This window comes from Alosa sapidissima, chromosome 23 (assembly GCF_018492685.1).
Source record: "Alosa sapidissima isolate fAloSap1 chromosome 23, fAloSap1.pri, whole genome shotgun sequence".
Lineage (NCBI taxonomy): Eukaryota > Metazoa > Chordata > Actinopteri > Clupeiformes > Clupeidae > Alosa > Alosa sapidissima.
The window spans coordinates 23,996,375-24,020,267 of NC_055979.1; the positions used below are offsets into that span (position 1 = coordinate 23,996,375).

The 23,893-nt window shown below is 46.4% G+C and overlaps 1 protein-coding gene across 1 annotated transcript in view; it reads right to left on the minus strand.

The window, feature by feature from the left end:
* bcor (BCL6 corepressor) overlaps positions 1 to 12,980 on the minus strand; it is a 27,696-nt gene extending 14,716 nt beyond the window's left edge. Inside the window, 6 exon segments of the mRNA XM_042081650.1 lie at positions 376 to 529; positions 1,031 to 1,087; positions 2,839 to 5,745; positions 5,747 to 6,349; positions 7,129 to 7,206; positions 12,223 to 12,980. Of these exon segments, the coding sequence (XP_041937584.1) occupies positions 376 to 529; positions 1,031 to 1,087; positions 2,839 to 5,745; positions 5,747 to 6,349; positions 7,129 to 7,131 (3,724 nt within the window). The 5' untranslated portion in view covers positions 7,132 to 7,206; positions 12,223 to 12,980.
* Positions 12,981 to 23,893: the final 10,913 nt, after the last annotated feature.

The following is a 23,893-nucleotide window of genomic DNA, read 5'->3' on the forward strand; positions in this document are numbered from 1 at the left end:
AGAGAGAGAGACAGAGAGAGAGACAGAGACAGAGACAGAGAGAGAGAGAGAGAGAGAGGCCAGACTGGGCACGTCAAAGAGCTGAAGAAACAATGAAACGAGTGAGAAGGGAGGCAGCAGAGAAGAGGAAGAGAGGGAGGAAGAGAAAGAGAAAGAAAGCAGCCGAGGGCACATCTGAAGGAGGGAGAGAAAGAAAGAAAGAAAGACTGCCGATGAAAACGAGAACAAAACAAAGGGATAGAGAAAGAAAGAGGGCAAGAGCAAAGAGAAAGAGATAAAAAGAAAACGGGAAAGAGAGAGACTGAAAGTGAGAGCAAGTGAGTGAGGAGGGAGTGTGTGTGTGCGTGTGTGTGTGTGTGTGTGTGTGTGCGCTACTCTTACCGTTCCTCTCTGGCTGCTCGGCGAGGGCTGTGGCCGTGGGCTTGGGGCAGGCTTGGCTGCGTTCCCAGTCTCCCTCACCGCGCTGGCTCCCCGCCACACCTCCCTCCTTCTCCTTCAGCTCCAGCTCCGAGAAGCGCATCATCGCACGCTACACACACACACACACACACACACACACACACAGACAGGCAGACAGGCAGGCAGGCAGGCACACACACAGAACACAAAAACGCACACAGGAAAACCATGAAACCAGACCTGGAGAAGCATTTGCAACAACCAGATGCTCAATTCCTATTCTGATACTTAAAACATCATGACAATAAAACAGAAAATTGCCCTAAAATATCTTTTCACACAAATGCATTCTCTACATGACACGGAGTAGCGTAATACATTTCCAAATAACATTTCACATAACTGAGACAAACATGACTAAACATTATCAGCATTTCATGCAGTTTATTTCTGCCGTATGACCCCTGCCCCTGACCACACACACACACACACAACCAAAGGCCTGCTGAATTTAGTTAAGACCAACACAAGTATTAGAAAAGTAGGCAGCCCGACAGCAATGCCTTTCCCTGCCAAGAAACCCTCCAAAAGAAACGTTAAATAGTAATGTGAAAAAAATTAAAGAACTGACCTCACAGTTGGCAGCAAGTTGCCTTAAATTACTGTCCTCTTGTGATAAGACTTCCATCTAAGCAATTAAAATGGGTGCTCAATATCTTTTACAGGCATTACAGGGCATATTGTACATCTATGACATTCAGTTACATCACAATGTGCCCCTCATAAAACAGTCAAATTCAGGATATTAATTCAGTTTTTAAACTTTTTAATAAGGGGAAACAGACATAAGCAAGTTGAGGAAATCAACATGTAAACAAAACTCAAGAGCAGAAGACTGGAAAAGGACAGTGAGGAGGAAGAGACCAACTACGTGCTCCACTGATTCACCATTCAATCCTGTTTATCCTCAAGGCTTGGCCTAATGCACTGCCACTGCAATTCATCAATTCTTAATGTTTTTTTAGTGAAACAAAATAACAAGGATTCTAGTTAGCGGTAATCCCGATTGCAGTTAGGTTATAGCATGTGACGAGCACTGGCCGTTTTGATGAATATATTTATAAATAATTCTTGGGGGCCTGTTGTGGGTGGGGAGGGAGTGTGTATGATTGGGTGTGGGGGGGGTGGGGGTAGGGAGTGTATGCTCAGGGGCCTCTGGTGGGTGGTGTAGGGTCAGGGAGTGGGAGTGGGGTCAGGGTAGGGTGGGGGGGGGGGGGGGGGGGGTCACAGAGGGAATTGCCCCCACCGCTGCTCGGACCTGGCTCCCCATCGCTCGCCGCAGCTTTGATGAATCTGCTGAGCAGGGAGCGGGAGCGGGAGCCTCGTGAGGAGCGCTAATCCTTCACATCAGCAGTGAATGGGCCGGATTTCACTTAAGCTGCCACTGCAGACCGCGCATGCAGCCTAAGGAGCCTGGGGAGGTGTGTGTGTGTGTGTGTGTGTGTGTGTGTACACCTATGTATGTGTGTGTGTGTGTGTGAGCGTGTGTGTGAGAGCTTTTCAGCCAAGATGGGAGAGGAGACTCTGGGGAAGGAGGAAGGGGAGGGGGTGGCTGACACACTCACAAGCGCGCGCACACACACACACACGTCTCCCAGGCTCACCTGCAGGTTAGCAGTGGCCTGCAGCCCTGAGAGGCGGTGTGGCCGTCGCTGCTGCAGCAGACGGGTTTCCGCTCAACTGGGCACACTGCCGCCTCAGCTCGGTGTGTTATGCTAACTCTTTCTGCCGCTAATGGCTAGCTCAGCCCGGCGTGTTATGCTAACTATTTCTGCCGCTAATGGCTAGCTCGGCCCGGCGTGTTATGATAACTCTTTCTGCCGCTAATGGCTGGCTTGGCCCAACGTGTTATGATAACTATCTGCCACTAATGGCTAGCTCACCAAAGAGGCCATGAAGGGGAGTCAGAGGAAAGTGTATGTGTGTGTGTCAGGGGGTGTTGGGGGGGCTAACGGCCAGTCCTATCAGTCTTAAATACTCTCACACTCTGCTCTGCCTTTAGCCGTCACACTAATGTGTGAACACTCTCACCTCACTGGATAGCTAGTTAAATGCAGCAGTACATTCAGGCATGCGAATCTTTTTACATTTCCTTTCTCTAATATGTCCACACCATAAATATATATTTTTTTTAATTCCACAGGGCTATTAAGAGTCAAGGGGTATAGAAGCGAGCACAAACGCACAAGCACACAGACAGAGACAGAAAGCAGAAGCCACCCAACGTCCTTTACCCCCCTAACCCCCCTAACCATCACAAGTCATTATGAGGCATTCCAAACCCCACCCAGTCCTTTACCCCCCCCCCTAACCATCACAAGTCATTATGAGCATCCCAACCACCCTCCCAACACACACAACAACAGCAGACTTGCTCACCTGCAGTGCACGCTGCTCTCGGCCCAGCTTGCTGGAGTCCGCATAGAGCTCAGTGGTGACGCACTTGAAGCGGTCGCCCACGTAGCCCGAGGAGTTGGCGATGCGCTTGGTCAGGCTGGAGCGCCGGCTCTTGGACGAGCCGTGTCCGCAATCCTCTTCGTCCTCGTGAGACTCGTGCGCCTCCTCGTCCTTGGCGGCCTCCTTGGGGCCCAGGTCCACGTAGCGGCGGATAGCCGCAGCACCACTACCGCTGTTACCGTGAGCAGCGCCGGCGGCGCCGTGCCGGTCGGCTTTGTAGTCGGACTCGTCCGAGGTCCTGTCGCCAGAGGTGCGGGCGCAGCGCAACGTCTGCTCCTCGGACAGCGCCGGCAGCGGGCTGTGCTCGGACATGCTGTCCTCGTCCTGGCTGTGTTCGGCCGACTCTGGCCGCAGGCCCTCGGCAGACTCTAGGGGACGGGCCCTGCTGGCAGCGGGCTCGTGCTGGCCGTCGGCCTCGGCCGCCTGCGACTCGGAGGTGGGCTGCTGGCCGCAGCGCAGGATCTGCATAAGCTCTGGCTCCTTTCCATCGCCTCCGTTACCACCGCCACCAGGCCTGCAGGGGTCACGCCTCTTGGCAGTGATCACGCTGTATTTGTTAGCCTGGGAGCCCCCACCCCCACTGCCACCATCTGCGTCGTCTTGGATCAGGTCGATGCAGATGATCTCCTCCCTTCCCCCAGCAGCCGACGCCGAAGCGTGGGACTTGTTCCCTTTCGAGCTCAGCGCGTCCACTTTGTCCAGAGCCTCGCGGTCGGCTTTGTGGAGCGCCTCGTTCTCAGTCATGCCAGGCCTTTTGTAGGGGGACTCCTCGTGATGCCAGGACTTGTCCTGCGGATGCCGAGAGCGCAGCTCCAGACGCTCGCTAACTTTAGGGTCCAATAGGTGCGGGGACATGAGGGGGTGGACCATCTCCTGGGGGTCATGATAGGTCAGATACTCTCCGTGCGAAGGTGGGAGCCCGTACGGCAAGCCATGCTTCGGAGGCAGGCGAGCTGGGTAGAGATTGGTACTGCCCAGTAGGACAGGGTGGGGGTAGACTGGACCTTTGCCAGACAACTGCAGATGAGAGAGGGACATGCTGTCGGGGACAGGGTAAGGGAGGTAGCGGTTAGCGTACGCTAGGCCAGGGGACATATACGCCTCACTCTGGGGCATGTACAGATGACCAGACGGGTGTCCATTCTCCAAGTGGGACTGCTGCGGTTTAAAGGGGATTTCTTGGGGCTCGGGTTTTTTCGAGGGTTTCGCCGCTTTGACACACTGCTGGTGGCTGCCGACGCGGCTCGCCACCGCTACCTTTTCCGACGGGGTCGGGTTCGATTTCGGCCACTCGCCATTGGGCTTCGGGGAAGGCGAAGTGGAGGAGGGCCGACCGACGGGAGTCACGATTACGGGGGCCGGGGCCGGTGTGGGGATCAGGACGTTGTTGGCCTCGCCGATGCGAGGGCATGAGGAGCTCCTAGGCTGGGTAGCCACGTGCTCCAGATTCTTGTTTTTGATCACAGAGGGGCCTTTGTTCTGGCCGGCGTCCGGGTTTAGCGTTGGCGGCGTGGGCGCGCTGTGCGGCACGACCCAGGAGGAGTGTAAAGTGCTAATAATCTCAGGCCTCTCTGGCGTTTTGGAGGAGGAGGACGTGCCAGCTGAAGGGGACAAGGTCTCTTTGAGCAGCTCGCGGCTGGGGGGCAGTCCGTAACGAGCTGACGGGGAAGGGTAGCCCAGCTTGGCCAAGGCCTCCAGCTTTGGAGGGAATCCGTTAGGGGGCCCCTCGAAATCCAGGATCTTGGCAGACAAATCCAAGGGCTTGTCCGCCGGGTCTTTGGTAGGAGCCTGCGGAGCCGGCCTCTCCGAGGACGCAGAGGAGGGAGTCCGCGAGGGCGACTTGCTGGCCTTCCGTTCGGCCTGACCGCCCCGGTGCTCCGCGCTCCCGTCTTTGGGCTTTGGCTTGTGGCTAGTGGACCGTAGGGGCGAGCGGTGCTCCTGGGACCCGCTGCTCATGTAGAACGGGTGGGACATGACCGGAGTGGACGAAGCCGAGGACGCCGTGGAGGACGGACTCCGAAACTTCTGGTAGTCCAAAGTGCTGTCGACGAGGGGGGGAGGAGGGGGAGGGGGGTGGCCGGCCGGCTGTGCGGGTCGGGCAGACGGGCGCGGCGCGTGCATCACCGACGCAGGGCTAGTGTCCACGAGGTGGCACGTGCTGACCGCACTACCGCTCGCCGAGCTACTCACACAGCTCGCGCTGCTGCCGCTGCTGCTGCTCACGCTGCTGGAGCTGGCACTTCTGCTTGAAGGCGTGCGAGAGGACTTGCTGATGCAACCACCACCACTGCTGCTGCTGCTGCTGGTATTGATGATGCTGTTGGTGCCGTTAGCGCCGCTGCTGCTGCTGATACCATGCTGCCGGTCACTGCTGATGCCATGCTGCCGGTCACTGCTGATGCCATGCTGCCGGTCGCTGCTGATGCCATGCTGCCGGTCGCTGCTGCTGCTGCTGCTGATACCATGCTGCCGGTCACTGCTGATACCATGCTGCCGGTCACTGCTGCTGCTGCTACCATGCTGCCGGTCACTGCTGATACCATGCTGCCGGTCACTGCTGCTGCCGATACCATGCTGCCGGTCGCTGCTGATACCATGCTGCCGGTCGCTACTGCTGCTGTGGCAGTGCTGCCGGTCGCTGTGGGCCTGGTGGTGTGCCTGGGGCTGGGGCTGCAGCTGCTGATGCTGGGGCTGGTGCAGCTGCTGTCCAAATGCGGAGGGTTCGTGGTGGATCCTGGGCCCCATGCTGGCCAGGCTCTTGTCCTGGCAGTGCATGAGCGGCGATAGCGTGGTGGGCGCCACCGTTGCCGTGGGGATGCGTAGCGGGGGGCGCGAGGGGGGAGGAGATGGGGGCGGGCGGGTACGGGGACATGTAGAAGAGGCGCTCGGCCCCCGGCTGGTAGGCCAGGTGCTGCGGCAGGTAGTGGGACGGCTGGGACATGAAGGACGCCTTGTACATGTTAAGTGCTGCGTATTTACTTGAGTCCAGAAAGGGGTACATGGCCGCCTCATGGTAAGGGTTCGACATCCACGGTAACCGCCCGAGAAAGCTGCTGCTGCCGTTCAGGCCGAGCTCGGAGGGCTTGTCCCCAGGCCCGACTCGCCGGTCGAGCCCCAGGACATCCGCGCCTCCCCCGGGCACCACCATGGGCTTCGGCAGCCCTGGCGGGGGGCTTTTGTAGAGGCCCACGTAGCCGTTGGTCGCTTTCCTTGCATCCAGAGACACGTCCTGCTTGTAAAGGTCAGGGATGCGGTCGCTGACGTAACCCAGAGGCAGCGAGGCTCCCTCGCGGGCCTTCTCGGTGGGCAGCGTGTGGATTCCTGGAGGGTAGACCATCCCACCGTGGACGCGAAGGCCCTCATGCATCAGACCACTCCGATCAATGCCGAGTGCAGCAAGTGGGTTCATCCTGCAAGCTGTACTCGCATCCACCTGCACCACACATCACAGCACATACAGTCAGGGCATCAGTATAGGCAGCGCATTCTACTTATTACTACATACTGCTACAGTTACTATCTCAGTGTCATCCTGTCATATGTCACTACGACATGTAACTGATCAAAAAGTTGAGCCGTCCTGAGCTGTCCTACGGCGTCATAATACTGCTCATTAGTCCCCAAATCAGTACTTATAACAGTACTAATATGTGCAGGATTATGACTATGGTTACCTTGACTACTCATCCTCATTTCTGCCTGAATGCTCATTTCCCTCGGTGCAAACAGTTAAGCATTTACATTACATTACATTTACATTTCATATACTCATTTAGCTGACTCCTTTGTCCAAAGCCACTTACAAAAATGAGGAATTTCATTCAAGCATTTGCCACAGTTGGCTCTGTAAAGTCAAGCTCATTTGAGGGCAGAACAAAAGTGTTGTGCTCATTTGCTATTGGGAGAGTCAAATATACTTTATTGAGTAATTCCTGCTTGGCTTACTGGCCATTTTAGATGTAGGCCTACCTTCCATGGGTCATATATAGACCCTTTCAACAATAAAAACAAAAACAATGCTTGAACGTTCTATTTGGGCCCCAATCTACCTCCTCTGCATTAAGATAACATATGGAATGTTAAAAAGGAAGCCTTGTGGGGCCAACTATGATGCTGATAATGGAACTCTCTTGAAAGGGTCCATAAAGGCAGAGTGAGCTAGAGTCTAAAAGTATAGCAGTCCTATGCTCAGAATAAAACAGGCACTCTTACCATGCTTTGTGTGGTATCTTCTTTAGTTGTCTCTTCTAGATTGTCTGGACTTCACCATAACGTGTGGATTATAAATTGCTGAAAATAAACACAGTATGACTTAATTCAGTGAAAAATTCCACCAAATAGTAGACAAATAATGCGTTAAAATAATTAACAAACAACGTCAAATAATGCGTTAAAATAATTGTGTGAATCCCATATCTTCACATCTAAGGCCCACTGAACAACAAAGGTAACACTGCCTAGCCGTTTATCAAACTGCTGAGGGGAGATTATTTTGAAAACCGTGGTGACTCAATTCGTACCCTATAGTCATTACGAAACTTAAACAAGGTGCACATCATGCAGATGGATTCCTCGCAAAATGGTCTGTTACTTGTTATTATCGCACCAGGGCGCATTTTCCAGGGCGCATAACCAGAGGACAGTGCGAGCAAGTGAAACGAAAACTGATAGTATCGTACTCTGGCAACAGTGCTGGTAAATTTTGAAGTCAGAATTGCAGTCATGGGGGGGATTCCATCATTGGCAATCACTGGGAGACGCTGGACGCAACTACCGGAAGAAATACATTAACCAAACGTTTACGGCGGCGAGCTCACTTTTTAAACGTTCAAGATATTAGAAAAAAGCAATAGGCTTCTGCATACACTGCATTTACAATACAAGGAATTAAGTTATCCGTGACAGCAAAGACTCTCGAATGTAGGCCTAGAGCAGTCTGGTGGCTAGTCTGTCAATGGCGGAAAGGTGGTCAAGCACACCGTAGCCTAGGCGTATCCAATGTGTCGTGGTTGTGATGGATATTGGGAGATTCTCTCGGCAAGCACAAATCCAAATCGGCAGGCATTGGACCACTACTGACTACAGCGCGCAAGCCTTCATTAACAACGTAATAGCGGCTCTGGGGGTCCAATAATTAAAGTTATTGTCCAAATTTCACAATGCCAAAATGAACTCGTAAAATTCAACACTGATAACTAGGCTACTCTGTGCAGCCCCAAACGAGTTGTTGCTTCTTGAGTCTTCCCTTCAGTTTCCTTTTGTTTCTATTCCCGTTTCTAATGTTTGAAAAGGTTGGGGTCAATCATTAACACACCTAGTTTGTTGGTTTGGCTTAATGTCACAATAGGAAGGCATTGCGTTCAAAACATTTATTTTGACCACACAGAATCAACAACAATAAGACGTTTGTGTATCCTGTTGCGTTTTCACAACAAAAACACCAAGACAGCAGGACATTAACGCTGAAGACAATCAATTAAAGATCATGCGAATAAAACTAAGATCAAGATTGGAAATGTATCAGTTAGCATGGCTTGTTCACATTTGGTGGGCTGTTAACTGAGCGGACGAAAGGAAAGCCTGTCTCGGTCTCCAGTTCAACTCCTGCGCAGCCTCTCACGGCTCCGCCAGCTCCGCGGAGTCGGCACTGGCAGATTGCCAGATATATCAGGCGCGGAGGCGCGGAGGCTCGCCGTCTCTTAAAGCTGTAGTAAAACGTTTTATAATGTCCAGCGACGGGGATGGAACTAGCCCGTAGAAAGTCGGAAATACCATTCCCATTTCAAAGGTTTTCGCAAATAGTGGGCAACCCATTTTAACACCACAAGAAAAAAAAAACAGATAGCCTGACTTGAGTCTTGGGCAAGGTTTGTAATTTCACATGGATAGATGTTCTGAAATATAGAATATTGGAGGCACATAGTAATGACATTTAAACAATTGTAGGTCACAACGACAGAACAGCCATGGGCTTGATCTTTTATTGGCCCCAGGAGCAGACTGCCCTGGGTGACCAGTTATCACGCAGTGTCAGACGGCCGGTATTGTCTCGATACACCACGGGCGACCTAGAGAAAGGAAAAGATCATGGTCAAGATCGCTCCCAACATTCTTGGCCTACTTAGCCAGAGCGCAAATAAAAAGTATCACTAATTAAACCAGCCCACTTCAAACCATATAAGTGGCCGTTGGCGGATTAAATATAGCCCTATATTTAACTTTCAGCATATGTGGATGTATCCCATTTCTTTACATTAACGAGTCGCCTACCCTTGTCGTAGAAAGCAAAGAAATGGGGTAGGCTACATCCAAATGAAAGCAAAATGTAGGGCTATATCCAATCACACGGTTTGTCCAACATGGACAAGCCATGTGATTTCTAAAAACGACGAATCGTAGGCGGTGTAAAACACTTGTTTAAAATGGTAGTTAAACACGGACAGAGCACTGAGTTGATGTATTTAACATGTCTAACTTTTGCAGCCACAAAACTATATCTTAGTGGTAGCCCAAATATGTGTCCAAAGGGCATGTGGATAGATCAAGGGCAAATATGCTGTATCATATAGGTTCGTATTGGCGTCTGTGCAGAGACAACTCTGTCGATTCCCGATTTCTGTTTGGCGCTTTTCCGTGAAAACGCGGTGTTAAAGAAAACAATGTGTAGGCGTGGGTAGGCGTCTTTATCCGAGCGCAGCGATCCGTGCACGCGGAGCTCCTGCTGTGGCGCATAAGCTCCCTGAAGCGGAGAGAAGAACTCTCCTGTTTCAGGCCTGTCGTCCCAGGGGAGCCGCGGACTGAGAGAAACTTCAATCAAACTGTGACGTCTCCTCCGGGAGCCAACTCTGAAATCCGATATCGGCAGCTCTCCGCCATGAATTCTACTGCCCGCGGACGCAGCTCAGATATTGTCATTGTGTACGCAGATAGGCTAGATAGTCACCTTATTTTTCGGTCAGCCTGAGTTTTAACGTGGCGTAGAACTTTACATTATAACGGCATCAGGCTATATATTTGAAGTTACAAAAGGGAATACTGAACATTTCCCAATAGGCCTACTAAGCATTTAATTTTACTAAAATGTATTATTCCTAAGGACCCAAATATTTACCACATGATAAATTAATGATTAAAATGCTGTAGACAAAATACAGCATGACATCAGTTACCCAGACAAATCGAGAATCAGACAAAAACATTTCAGCGACTAAATTAACCAACACTTCAGCCACAAACGTCCAAATCTCAACTATCACACTACACCAAAACAATGCTACATACAGTCTTCCATCATTTTCCCTCCTCTGTTGACTGAGCTACATCGGGTGATTCGGCCTGATCCATTGTCACCCTGGACCTCGCGTCGCGTCTTTGGGAAATCATGCGCGAAAGCTTCAACCAAGCGCTAAAAATAAACAAACGCCTGCCAACGTCCTGAGGCCTGAATCAGCGCGCAGTGGGACTGAAATGTGAATACTAACCAGGTTGTCCATTTTCAATACTAGACAATTACAATGCCGTTGGTTGGCTATTCATAAAAGGCTATTAAAGCGTAAAAATGTGCACCAACGCATACGACAGTCAAGTTTCCAAGAAGAAAAAGTATGTTCGTTTTCAATCAGGGGCGATGAATTGATTTAGGACCTCACTGTTCTTTGCATTTTATTCTACAAGTAAAGTGATGAAGACTGCAATGCAGCCTATGGTCCATGAGTCATTGCTAATGAAAACAAGCATACATATATATGATAGAAATAAAAAAAAGGTATAGCTTCTCCTCAATAGAAGCTACATGACAAGCGACATGCCCAAAGACATGGTCAAATATTATTCCTTACTATTTATATATCTGATATGGGCTTTAAAGCGTGGTTAGTCTCAACATTGGTTACTTTGCACAACTCACTTTCTAATATGCCGTCAATCTGTGCAGAACAAAATAACCTATGTCTGTTGGACATATAAGTATTAGTAAGTGTACCAACGTGTAATCAGCATGAAACTTCTTGTGTAATCAGTGGTGCAAAAAGGCCGAAAGAAACTCCTAATTCATGAGGCCCAACACGCAAAGCTAATTGTTTAAACTTCACAATTTTTAACTTAAGGCAATTTTATACATTAACGAAGACACACTACAGGGACACATTCATCTGTCTTGACTCATTTCACGACATTGTAAGACCTATCAATCTCTCCTTACAACAAACAATTGAAGAGACAAAGAATCTAGTATTTGACCGAAAGCGCTCCGGGGAAGACCGAACACGGTCGCCGAGACCACTGAGACATTGTTTAGATCGGTGCTCACTGCTTTTCCGTCGAAGAGTGATGAAGGCACACTAGAGTTGACGGAGAGCTCGTGAAGTTGAACTGCGCTCACTTTCTAGTTATGTAGTATAGATAGATATATTCCACAAAGTGAGGCAGTCGAGAGATGGACAAGCATTCATCTCTCTCGTCAGTTTTCGCACCAACATGTGTTTTGCTGCATCCACGGAAAAGCCCTGAGCGCATACTCATACAAATAATTTACATTTTGTCATCACCAAAACAGACAGTGTGTTGAATTAAACTGAGTGCTAATTAGTAGGTATTTTTTTCAATCCCACGCAAATGTTCGGGAATGTAGAACGGGAGGTGACCTCCAAATGTTATCAACTGCAAACTCTGCGCTCTCACTGCAGGTTACGGCCGTAAAATAAATGAGACGAATCAACATCCTTTTCGTACGAGTGATGTAGGCCTAGCCAACATCATACACCTAATTTATCATGGACATGTAATTTTGCTCTGAGAAAGCCAACCACGCGAATCTACAAAAAACAACCAAGAGTAGGCTAATTGTTTTCTAGTAAAAATAGATTAGGCTATATTTTGATGAAACGTCCAACAACTGGAAAGCCCCGAAGTTTGCGTCCATTCACTGCAGACAATGACGTCCCATGTGTAAATGAAATAATTCCAATTGGGCAATTTCATACAGTAAACTCTTCTCTATACGTTGGGTTGGCAACGAAATCACCAAATAGACCCGTCATACCCGCGCTTCCCCTGAATATTTCTCTGGAAACTTTTACAGGATATTCCGAATGTATGTTTGTGTTTCGGACATTAGTAATGAAATACCATTAATACAATCAATAAAAATGCAGTTTTATACCGGATCGTGAACTCCCGAGTTCGTGAAGTGTCTGTCGGAGTCACGCCAATCGTAACGTTGCGCATTAACGCTAAGTATCGAGCACTAAAAATGAAAACAAAATTAAACATACAACTCCAAAGAGATATAGTGAAAAATACTCTTACCAGACTTAAAGTCGAAATGATTTCCTCGTCCTTGGTTATGAAAAAAAAACTCTAGTTATAAGTTGACGATACGATCAGTTGAAGCAGTGAACACCGTTATTAGTGTCGGAGAGGCAGACATCCCAAAACTAAGCAAAGATCAGTTCTGAACACATCGGATGTTTGCACAGTAACCTACAGTTGTGTTCGAACTGAAAACAAATACAGACCAAAACTATTTACTTCGTGGAATGAACTGAAGATGACTTAAACATGTTAACAATCCAAAGTCTCGATGTATATCCAGTCATGGGCAAATGCGACGTTAAGTGATATATTAACATCCTCGAAATCCAGTGAAATCCAAAATTGTATTCCTTAGTCCAAACATAAGATGCATTCAGTAGTCCCTAAGCGTACAGGTGGCGAACGTCCGTAGAGTCCACGAGACGAACTAATTCAGCCCGGTAATGCTTCGCAGCGCCATGTTGGGCTAGGCAGACAACGAGCACGCCGTCTCCGAATATGGTCAGTCGTTACGCATTTTGTCGAGCGTTTTTTTCTTATGATTTCCCAAATACACTCTCGACACCACCGTCTCTTTCCAGACTTTCGACAATGTTGTTCCAAGGACGTATGTAAGTCCGTATCCCAAGGTTTCCGTGCGTTAAGTGCACTTCGAGTCACCTACAACTGCTGCCTCGAACGTGCAGCGCAGAATGAGGGCTCGAGCGCAGCTCGCTCTCAGCCGTAGACTACCCAGAAGGCCAGTCGGGGAACCGCAATTACCATAAACCCAGCACACTTCGCTCGACGTCCGTGTAAAATAAAACACGAACGAGGGGGGAAAGAGGGAGGGCGTTTTGAGGTAGCTTCACACGCGATCGGTAAACAAAGCGCACCAGTCCTCAGAGAATCCCCATACAATACATAGAGACACATCGTTTGATTGTCAAAGTTGCCCATCTAAATTTATAACTGACATTTATAGATAGGCTAAGTGACTTTGCCAGATCAGTTATTTTAGGCTGCTTCCCACCCACGGCAACAACGCGAGGTTTAGTTATTCTAGACTTCTGCTACGAAATCATAGTTTGCCCTATTTGTATGTAGCCTAATAGACATCAATAACAGGGACTTTTTCTAATTGTTGTTCAGTGTTTGTGTATGTCTGGGCATATACTTTAAATCAGCAAGAACACATCTCTGGTTAGCCTATATCAGTTGATAATAGGATTGCCCGAAGTCTGACGATGGACTAAAGTAATGGTCACCACCACTTCTGATGGACAACCATCCCCCACGTTCAACCTTCGGGAACTGACCCGCGGGTCACGGTGCGTGCAATGCGCTTAGACCTCGACAGATCTGTCCTGAGGCTCAGAGAAGGATGTAAACAGAAGAGAAGGACGCTTTCAGTTCGACAACAGACGTGGATGTTTGACATACATACATTACCCGTTTCAAATTATAATGCCCAAATGCTCCCTATCTGTGTGTGTAGAATGAGTTACATGCAAGAAGCTGGAAGTATTTCCGCGATGGGGAAATAGTTCGATCATGGGGACATTCGATTGGACTTTTTATCTCAATAATGCCGGTACATGCTACACTTTTGCTGAAATAGACAAGCCAGAAGAACTCAGAATAAAACACATAAAACACTTATTTCGCCGCTGAATAAATTCAGCAAATGGGCCTGTGTGTTAGTGTCCGCAGAAAGATTACGTTTTTTTCAGTATTTATTCTCTCTATATTGTCTCTAGAACTTTCCCCGGGTGTTCGGTGATTCTGCTACTGCAGCCTATGTCTTACGTAACCTATGAAATGCCGTTCGTATGGCATATGGAGGAAATATATGTATATATATTTATGATATATAATACCTGAAAACCTGAAGCCACAGGCTTCTTGAAATTAATAATTTGTTCAAATGCAACAGATATAATATGGCCTATCATGGCAGTACGCTTAATTAGTCTACAATCAACCTCACCCATTGGAGAGAGGAGGGCAAGAATACTCAATTAGATGGCGTAATTATATCCATACCGAAAAAAACAACCTACTCGGACGCTCCACAACACGCACATTCCAGTCCTAATGGAGAAGGCAGCTGCACAATATATTGTTGAATCCTTCGCTCGCCGCGATAGTTTCGAGAGGGCTGCTGAGATCGTAAGTTATGGAACCATATCTACACCAAGCGGTCGTTTTATGCACTGCAACTGGTATCAGGGTTGCGATTGCGCATCGCCGCTGGAAACACCGCATGCGAAGGGTTTTTCCCACATAGAATATATTAGATGGTTGTCACTGCGGTGTTCAGGGACTTTTTCATCGAGCTATTGCTGTCATGACAATTCAATTTGATTCAAGTCCGTGGAGAGTGGGACAATGTTGAAGGTTTATAATGAAACGACTAGGCCTACTGATCTTAGTAGCCTATAGGATTTGTGAGTCAGCAGTTTCACATCCATTTTAATTTGTTATTATTGTGCTATTTAAAAATGAACTTTGGAAAATTAACAAATGAACGATGGGCATTAGTCAGTAACGATGAATTAATAATGATCATTATCAATAGGCAGGGGCGGAGCCAGACATTTCAAACATTGGGGGCTTAGCCCAGTGTCACACACAGGAAGGCTAGGAGGATCCGGGCGGGGCATGCACCCCGGGGCAGAACATTTTGAAAAATAAACCCTTAAATAATGACTTCTGGTGAATTCTGTGTAAACTAATGGACACATTGAGACTTTAAAAATGTGAGACTCAAGGTATATCTGACTGGCACTTTGGGTCTTTCAAGAGGGGTCTATAGGCATAGCCTATCTGATCAGCAGGCACTTAGTTAATTAAGCATTTTTTATGAGTTATGGTTTGTATATTATAGGCTAGTATACTATGCTGAGATAAACCTGATGGGATCCTATACCTTGTCTCAATACATTTTTACTTTGAACTCTGGCCAAAGTAGCCTTATGGTCAGGTTTAGCACAGCCCCACACATTGTGAACCCACTTATTATAATGTTCAGTGGAACACATGAAGCTAAATTTAATCCAGGGCTTAAAATTCCTTTTTAAAAATGGGGGGGGAATTCCCCCCTTCAGTGCTTCCATAGGGGGACTAATTCAGATGGGGAGGGGGGGGGGGGGGGTACATTATACAAACTGAAATCACATTTTCCTTTACAGGCCTACAGGCATCAATGAGAGAACACTTACACTTACATGATTTTGGTTTCGATTTTCTAATTGGAGTAAGTCTTTGTGACAACACGTCATGATACATTTGATAATGTTTGATCGTTGTTTTGGTATGAAGCATCTTTTATGTAATTAATGCTCACTCTAGAAAGTTAAAGTAGCCTAGGCCTATGCGCTCTGAGCTGTCTGTGCACGTCTGCAATTGATTACGTTCCTCAAATGGAGAACACATCAATCCCATGGTATTGTTTGCGATGTAAGTTCAAAATCCCGCCGGTAGCCACGTTACATCTCCGTTTCATATTTGCCTAGGCTACTAGCCTACAATAAATGAATTGAACAAACTCAACTGACAACAGGTAAATCTACTGATTCGGTCATTGAGACTCTATGAATACAGTAGCCTACACAGGGATGGATTAGGCTGCACAGGCCTACCGGGCCTGGGCCCAGGGGCCCAAGGGGTCAGGGGGCCCTGAAGCCCAAGCCTTTGCATGGAGTCATTGCCTCAATATCAACAAATCAGGATGTAGGCTATGAATCTGATTGAATTTAGCATCCCCAAAATGCCCCAGAATACAGGAAATCACATCAAACAAATTAAACATTTTCTGGGGGAGGACCCCCAAACCCCCCTCCCACATATGACAATTAGTGGGGGGCCCTTAATACATCTGGGCCCAGGGGCCCGAAAGTTCATAATCCGCCCATGAGCCTACAACAAACTTTCTGTCTTTCTGAAGTTTATTTTTGTATTCCGGGGCACAGTAGCCTAATTTCCTAATGTCTTGACAATAGTTTTTCTTACCGGCTTGCTGTTTAAACTGACTGCGCCGCTCTGAACTTTCCTTCCAGGTTTATGACGTAAACTATGGCGTTAGATAGCTGCCTTAATTATGCGAGCGCATAATAAATGAAAACGAGCATAAATATATAAATAAACTGCTCTCGGCTCTGGCATTGCCTAAACTCATCCTGTGGGAAATCAGATTATCTGTCAATATTGGGCTTTAAAATAAGGGATAGCCTATTTGCTCAGTAATAGTAGCCTACATTTTGTAACATTTATAGAGAAACCAAGGGGAAGTTAAATTAGAATCGTTGGAAATTGAAAACACATACAAAAAAAAGATTTGGGGCTTTTGAAAAAAGATTCGGGGCTTGAGCCCCCGAAGCCGCCCCCTCGCTCCGCCAATGTCAATAGGCCTATAGCACCCCCTGTTGAAGTGTATAATGGATGGTTCACTTTCACATTTCCTACGCTCTTAAAATTAATGTGTTGTCCCAATCTGGACACAGATGTGTTTGTTTTAAGAGTGTAAGTTAAATTCATTCGTTGTGAAGAACGTGTGGAAACGGAACTCTGGAAAACATGAGGAAAAGGCCACATACATAAAGAACGCGTGGAAAAGGAACGTGTGGAAATGGAACTCTGAAAATATGAGGAAAATGCCACATATGTAAAGAACATGTGGAAACGGAACTCTTCTCAGCTCAAGGAGAGGAAAGCCATCCTCTCCTCTCACCCAAGAATGCCTGTCAGTTTTGTGCCCTGGTGTTGTGTGCTGTGGGTTTCATGTAATCAGAGCAGGGGGCAATCTGGAAGAGAAATCCTCCAGTGATTGCACTGCCAACCAGCAACATCAGTCTGCAAAGCCAGAATACAACAAATGGTACAAAAAAACACAACAAAATGTTACCAGCAAAAATATATTGTTGTTGGAGACAGGCGTGTCGAGTCCGACTTCATAACTTCATTAATCAGTAATTCCATCCAGTAATTCCATCGTGCCAAACACCCCATTCATGGGCATTGTATTATGTGCAGGTCAGGTAGATCAAACATGCAGATTAGGCTGAGAGTGCTGCATCCATGATACCTATTCCATAATCTCAACACATCAGATTAATTATCACCACTGCTGGTTGACATGTTGAGACATTTGAGCACCTAATCCATGCAGCTTGCCTAGATAAGGTTTGAGGAAGATCAGTCAAGCCACTTGGGAGATATTTTATAAATATACTTATCCCACGTAGGACCCCATGACCCCATGACTCGTTTGAAGTGATTACCTGTGTAAAGTGTGATGAAGATCCATTGGGGAAATATTGTGTAAACACTATCATAACGGCTGCACTCATGTATGGACAGACAACTGGAAAACTGTATCTTTACAGTATACAGTGTACAGTATCTTTATCAGTAAGAATAACAACAACAACAACAACAAATAAAAATCATCATCATCATAATTCATTGATTTCTTGATGCACTCATATGAAGCTCATGGTAAAATATATTAATGGAGGGGCTTAATGGCTTCATTACCCCTGCAAAATAAAGCAATTCAGCTCTTCTTTTGAAAGGTTGCTCAAGTGAACTTATGGGCTACGTTGCTAAACCTCATACCTGCTCTGCCTTTAGGAAGGTTGCTCAAGTGAACTTATCTGGGTCAGTTGTTAAACCTAGAATTCACATCAGAACTTAACTCTGTGGAATCATGACTCAAGTATTTGTATAACAAGTTAAGCCCTTCCTCTATGTGATCATTTATAGTAATAAAAGCCTCTCTTTGAAGTTGTCCAAATAGTTTCAGTGAAACCATATAACTCATCATGACTAGTCAGACCATATAATTCATCAAGACTAATAAGGCCATATAATTTATCATGACTAGTAAAACCATTCTCCATGCACATGTACACACATGATTATAAGGACGGTGTGTGTGAGGACTGTGTTTGGCAAGTCATTTTCAAACATTGTGCCTGACAGATTTCAGCTTTCTGACAGAGTTGTCATGTTGACTCCAGAGAGATACTCAATGTAGACACGCGCCTTTAAAAAAGGTTACACTTTATATATATAGTTTTTTTTTATATTACCTTCTCTACATTATACATTATTCTCTTATATGTCCATATTTATTTTATGCTGGTCTCTAGACTTTATTCTTGTACTGTTGCACTGTTGGACTTACTTATTTGCACCATCACCATGACACTCACTCTCATAGAGCACCTTACCATGCACAGAGACTTACAGGCTCAGTCCCTGCCCTGTCACTGCAAGCGCCTCATGCTTGATCATCCTTAAGCACACTATGTGGATATTTGATTTAGTTTATATAGTATATTTAGTATTTAGTATTTTAGTATTTTTTATCCTCTACTGTCTCTATTGTACAGTGGAGTTTTTGGTTACACTTTACTTGACAGTATCGACATAAGAGTGACATGCCACTGTCATGAACGTATCATAAATAAGTCATAAACGTTTATGACATAACGCTTCTGTCATTAAGTGTCATTCGGTTTTTGTCATAAATTAGGGTTAGGATTAGGATTAGGGTTAGAGTTAGAGATTAGGATTAGGGTTAGGTTTAGGGCTAGAGTTAGGGTTAGGAATAGGGTTAGGGTTCATGCAGGACAGTGTCATGTGTTCACGACAGTGTTATGTCACTCTTATGTCTGTCAAGTAAAGTGTTACCGAGTTTTTTATATGTATATACTTATATTACTTTTTCTGCTGTAAGTGCATGTTTTGTGTGATGTCTGTATGCTACTGAGACCTTGAATTTCCCCTTGGGGATCAATAAAGTACCTATTTATCTATCAAACCTTCTGGAACTTGATTTTCTATATCTCCAGGTTACTCACCTCACCAGGTTACTCCACACGTCACCAGGTTACTCAACACCTCACCAGGATACTCAACACATCACCAGGTTATGCAACACATCACCAGGTTACTCAACACCTCACCAGGATACTCAACACATCACCAGGTTATGCAACACATCACCAGGTTACTCCACACGTCACCAGGTTACTCAACACCTCACCAGGATACTCAACACATCACCAGGTTATGCAACACATCACCAGGTTACTCCACACGTCACCAGGTTACTCAACACCTCACCAGGATACTCAACACATCACCAGGTTATGCAACACATCACCAGGTTACTCCACACGTCACCAGGATACTCAACACATCACCAGGATACTCAACACATCACCAGGTTATGCAACACATCACCAGGTTATGCAACACATCACCAGGTTACTCCACACGTCACCAGGTTACTCAGCACCTCACCAGGATACTCAACACATCACCAGGTTATGCAACACATCACCAGGTTACTCCACACGTCACCAGGATACTCAACACCTCACCAGGATACTCAACACATCACCAGGTTACTCAACACCTCACCAGGATACTCAACACATCACCAGGTTACTCAACACCTCACCAGGATACTCAACACCTCACCAGGTTACTCAGCGCATCACCAGGTTACTCAACACCTCACCAGGATACTCAACACATCACCAGGATACTCAACACATCACCAGGTTACTCAGCGCATCACCAGGTTACTCAGCGCATCACCAGGTTACTCAACACCTCACCAGGATACTCAACACATCACCAGGTTACTCAACACCTCACCAGGATACTCAACACATCACCAGGATACTCAACACCTCACCAGGATACTCAGCGCATCACCAGGGTAAGTATAAGTATAAGTGTAAGTATAAGTATGTATATACTCTTTTGATCCCATGAGGGAAATTTGGTCTCTGCATTTATCCCAATTTGCACACAGTGAGCACACAGTGAAGCGAAGCACACACTAACTCGGAGCAGTGAGCTGCCTGCTACAGCGGCGCTCGGGGAGCAGTGAGGGGTTTGCTCAAGGGCACTTCAGCCGTGGATGTGGGCATGGGATAGCCATGCTCAACCACTTCCCCCACCCACATTTTTCCTACTGGGTAGGAGATCGAACCGGCAACCCTTCTGTTACAAGCCCAAAGCCCTAACCAGTAGGCCACGGCTGCCCCACCCATGGTTACTCACCACATCACCAGGTTACTCAGACCATCACAAGATAACTCAACATATCACCAGGTTACTAAACACCTCACCAAGTTATTCAACACATCAACAGGTTACTCAACAACAGAGTTCTCGCGAGAGCACAATTTGAATTGTCTCTGCAATGAGTAATGATAAACGTTACTTTTACCCCTTGCATCGAGAGGAACCAATCACATCAGTGTATCTGATATAGGCGGGCCAGAGGCGAGCTAAGCAGATGACGACAGTGCTGCAACGAATCAGTCAGTAAACATTGGTCCTAGTGTTATCCAATGCGTCGAAATTCCAGAATCAGTCAGTAAACACTGGTCGTAGTTAGCCTGGCTAGCACCACCACATCTCAATGAGACGTGGTCTGGGAACCAAACGTTCATTTTCTCGTATTTGAAAAAAATGCCCGGATCCGTTTATTGGGTGCCACGGATGTCTATCAAATGCGTCTGTGCATAGCTCATCATCGTCTTGCTTTCCCCCCTGTGGTCCCCTTCTGTGATTGGTTCCCTATCTCAGGCGAAAATTTGCTCCATGGTCTCCAGGCTGCCTTAGCAGCGTGAATCAAATCGCGCGCAAGGCAGCATGGGAACACCCAGGCTAGGTCGTAGTATTATCCAATTGCATGCAGTGAGATTTTCAAATGCATGCTTGGTGCCGCCCCTCGAGTTGGGCCATTACATTAGTCATGGCCAGACCCTGGGGCAGCCGTGGCCTACTGGTTTGCGCTTCGGACTTGTAATCGGAGCGTTGCCGGTTCAAACCCCGACCAGTAGGCACAGCCTTGAGCAAGGCACCTAACCCCTCACTGCTCACCGAGCGCTGCTGTTGTTGCAGGTAGCTCACTGCGCCGGGATTAGTGTGTGCTTCACCTCACTGTGTGTTCACTGTGTGCTGAGTATGTTTCACTAATTCACGGATTGGGATAAATGCAGACCAAATTTCCCTCACGGGATCAAAAGAGTATATACTTATACTTAATCTTTCTAGATTACCAGGCTAGGAGCCAGGCTAGGAGCTGCCTGCATGAGGCTGAAATTTGTTGTGCGACAGAGGAAATGACCACATATATATAACCCGTATAATGAATGCATAAGGTGGACTGTGCCATGCGGTATGTGATTTTTTAAAAAAGGCAATCAGAAGATGGTGGAGGTTATTGTCCATGTTTATAACAATACCAGTGGTATTAAATGGTTCCTAGAGTTTACACTGGGATGTGGATAATACACTGTGATTTATGAATGTTAAAAGCTGCAATTGGAGAAATAAACTCTTTTAAGAGGTGGATAAACTCTAATAAGAGGTGGATAAACTGTGTTTAATTCTGTTTAGCCTCCACTACAGCCCTGATTGCAGAGTGTGTAGCTAAGTGATGTAAGGGATTAGGCTGGCAATCTTAAAATCGCTGGTTCAAGTCCCAGATGATGATTTGATGTTGCAGGTTGTGCCCTTGGACAAGACACATCATCTGCATTCTCTCAGTCCACCTAGCTCTAAAATGGGTTCCAGATTTTGTTGGGAGTTACCTCTGTGTCCTATCCAGGGGGAGCCTACAACTCTCATCCTCTTAGCCCCACGGAAACAGGACATACGCGCCGCCCAATTGGCCTCCATGGCTTGGAATGGATTCACTTAACAGCCCTCACGCCTAGGGAGAGGGATGCGTACAATTTAAGTTATAGCTTACAGGGAAGCTACACTAGGCGCGTAACTGAAGCATTCCGTTTGCGATGCGTAAAATCCATTTTTGAAGAATGGTCTATTTTTTTCAAACGTACGCGCCACTATCATGTCTGGGTTAGCTACACAACACGAACGGACCACTTCAGTTACTTGCCTGGTGTAGCTTAGGCCTTAGTGTTATGATAAAGTTATTTTGCGTGGTGCAACCCGTTCAATTTTAGTAGCTTGTAAACTCCAATAGTGCCACTTTGCGTTACAACTAAGCTCAGATACTCGTAAACTCCAACGTAGTGCCAATTTACGTTACAGCTGAGCTCAACGTTACAACTCACCCAGCTACAGACTCCACTAATACCCCAATCACCCAGCTACAGACTAACTATTATACCCCAATCACCCAGCTACAGACTCACTATTACCCCAGTCACCCAGCAACAGACGCACTATTACCCCAATCCCAATCGTAAGGCAGCCGTGGCCTACTGTAGGGCAGTTCGAACCCTGACCAGTAGGGTTGAGCAAGGCACCTAACCCCTCACTGCTCCCCGAGCGCCGCTGTTGTTGCAGGCAGCTCAATGCGCCGGGATTAGTGTGTGCTTCACCTCACTGTGTGTTCACTGTGTGCTGAGTGTGTCTCACTAATTCACGGATTGGGATAAATGTACTTATTCTTATACTTATAATTATACTTATACTTATAATCACCCAGCTATAGACTCCACTATTACCCCATTCACCCAGCACTCACACACACATTCTGTTTTAAACATACATAACATATAGTTTGTAACTTATGCATTAAAGGCATTTATAAAAGTGATTCTGTCTTGGCAAAGCTTATAGGCTTGTTGATATTACATTATCATCTTTAAAGGCTGGACTTGAGATGTATGTGGCAAAAAAAAAAATTGTAGATTTTCTCTGGGTTGGACAATTTATGACCACCAGAGGTCGCCAAAGACTGTATATCTATCTGGAGTGTGCTGCTACAGTGAATTTGAAATAAAAGTTCTTAAACCTTTACAGAATATTTTCCTTTCCATATTTTCAAACAGGTGAGAGGTGACTAGGTGTGGAGGACTTGGAAGGTGTGGAATCCAGCCTATAAAAAAACTTTTTTAGCCATATCATCTGAATTTCATTGATTTATTTTGAAAATGTGAAAATATATGATTTTCAGAATTTATACAAATTCATGTTTTTGTGGGGATGTTTTATCACATATTCTCTACTTACTTGAGTACCACATTTGATTTTTGATTGTTGACATTGTGCCAAATTTGACATTCTCATGCCACAGAGTGTGGAATGAAACCAGTTGGCCGAAACTGGCCTTGAACCTGCACATACCCAAGACCAGTGTGGGATGAAACCACCTGGCCTTGAAACTGCATAGGTACCCACAAAAGTTTGGCTTGGTGCCCATCTGCCATCTGCCAGCAAGGGACTTGATGCTCTGGGTCCATAGGCCTGTGGGATGTCTGAAAGTCGTTTGAGATAAAAAAAATAAATAAAAAAATAATAAAAAATATAAAAAAATACATTTATAAAAAATCCAGCAAATTAAATACATAATTAAGATGAATAAGGTCTGTACATGAGAAAACGGTAGCTTAAACCCATTGTTCTCTCGCTCCATTTCATTCAGAGTGGCTCAAACATATGCTACCGACTGCACAGATTGCATGTAGTCTGGTCCAATTGTGCTGGTTTCAGATGGTACCATATACCAAACCACACTCACATCTGTTAATAATAATATAATAATAAGTTTATTTTATATAGCGCCTTTCTCAAACCCAAGGTCGCTTTACATAGTAGGAAGGCAGGGAAACACAATAACAAACAAACAAAACAATACAACAGAGACAAAGGCAGGGAAACACAATAACAAACAAACAAA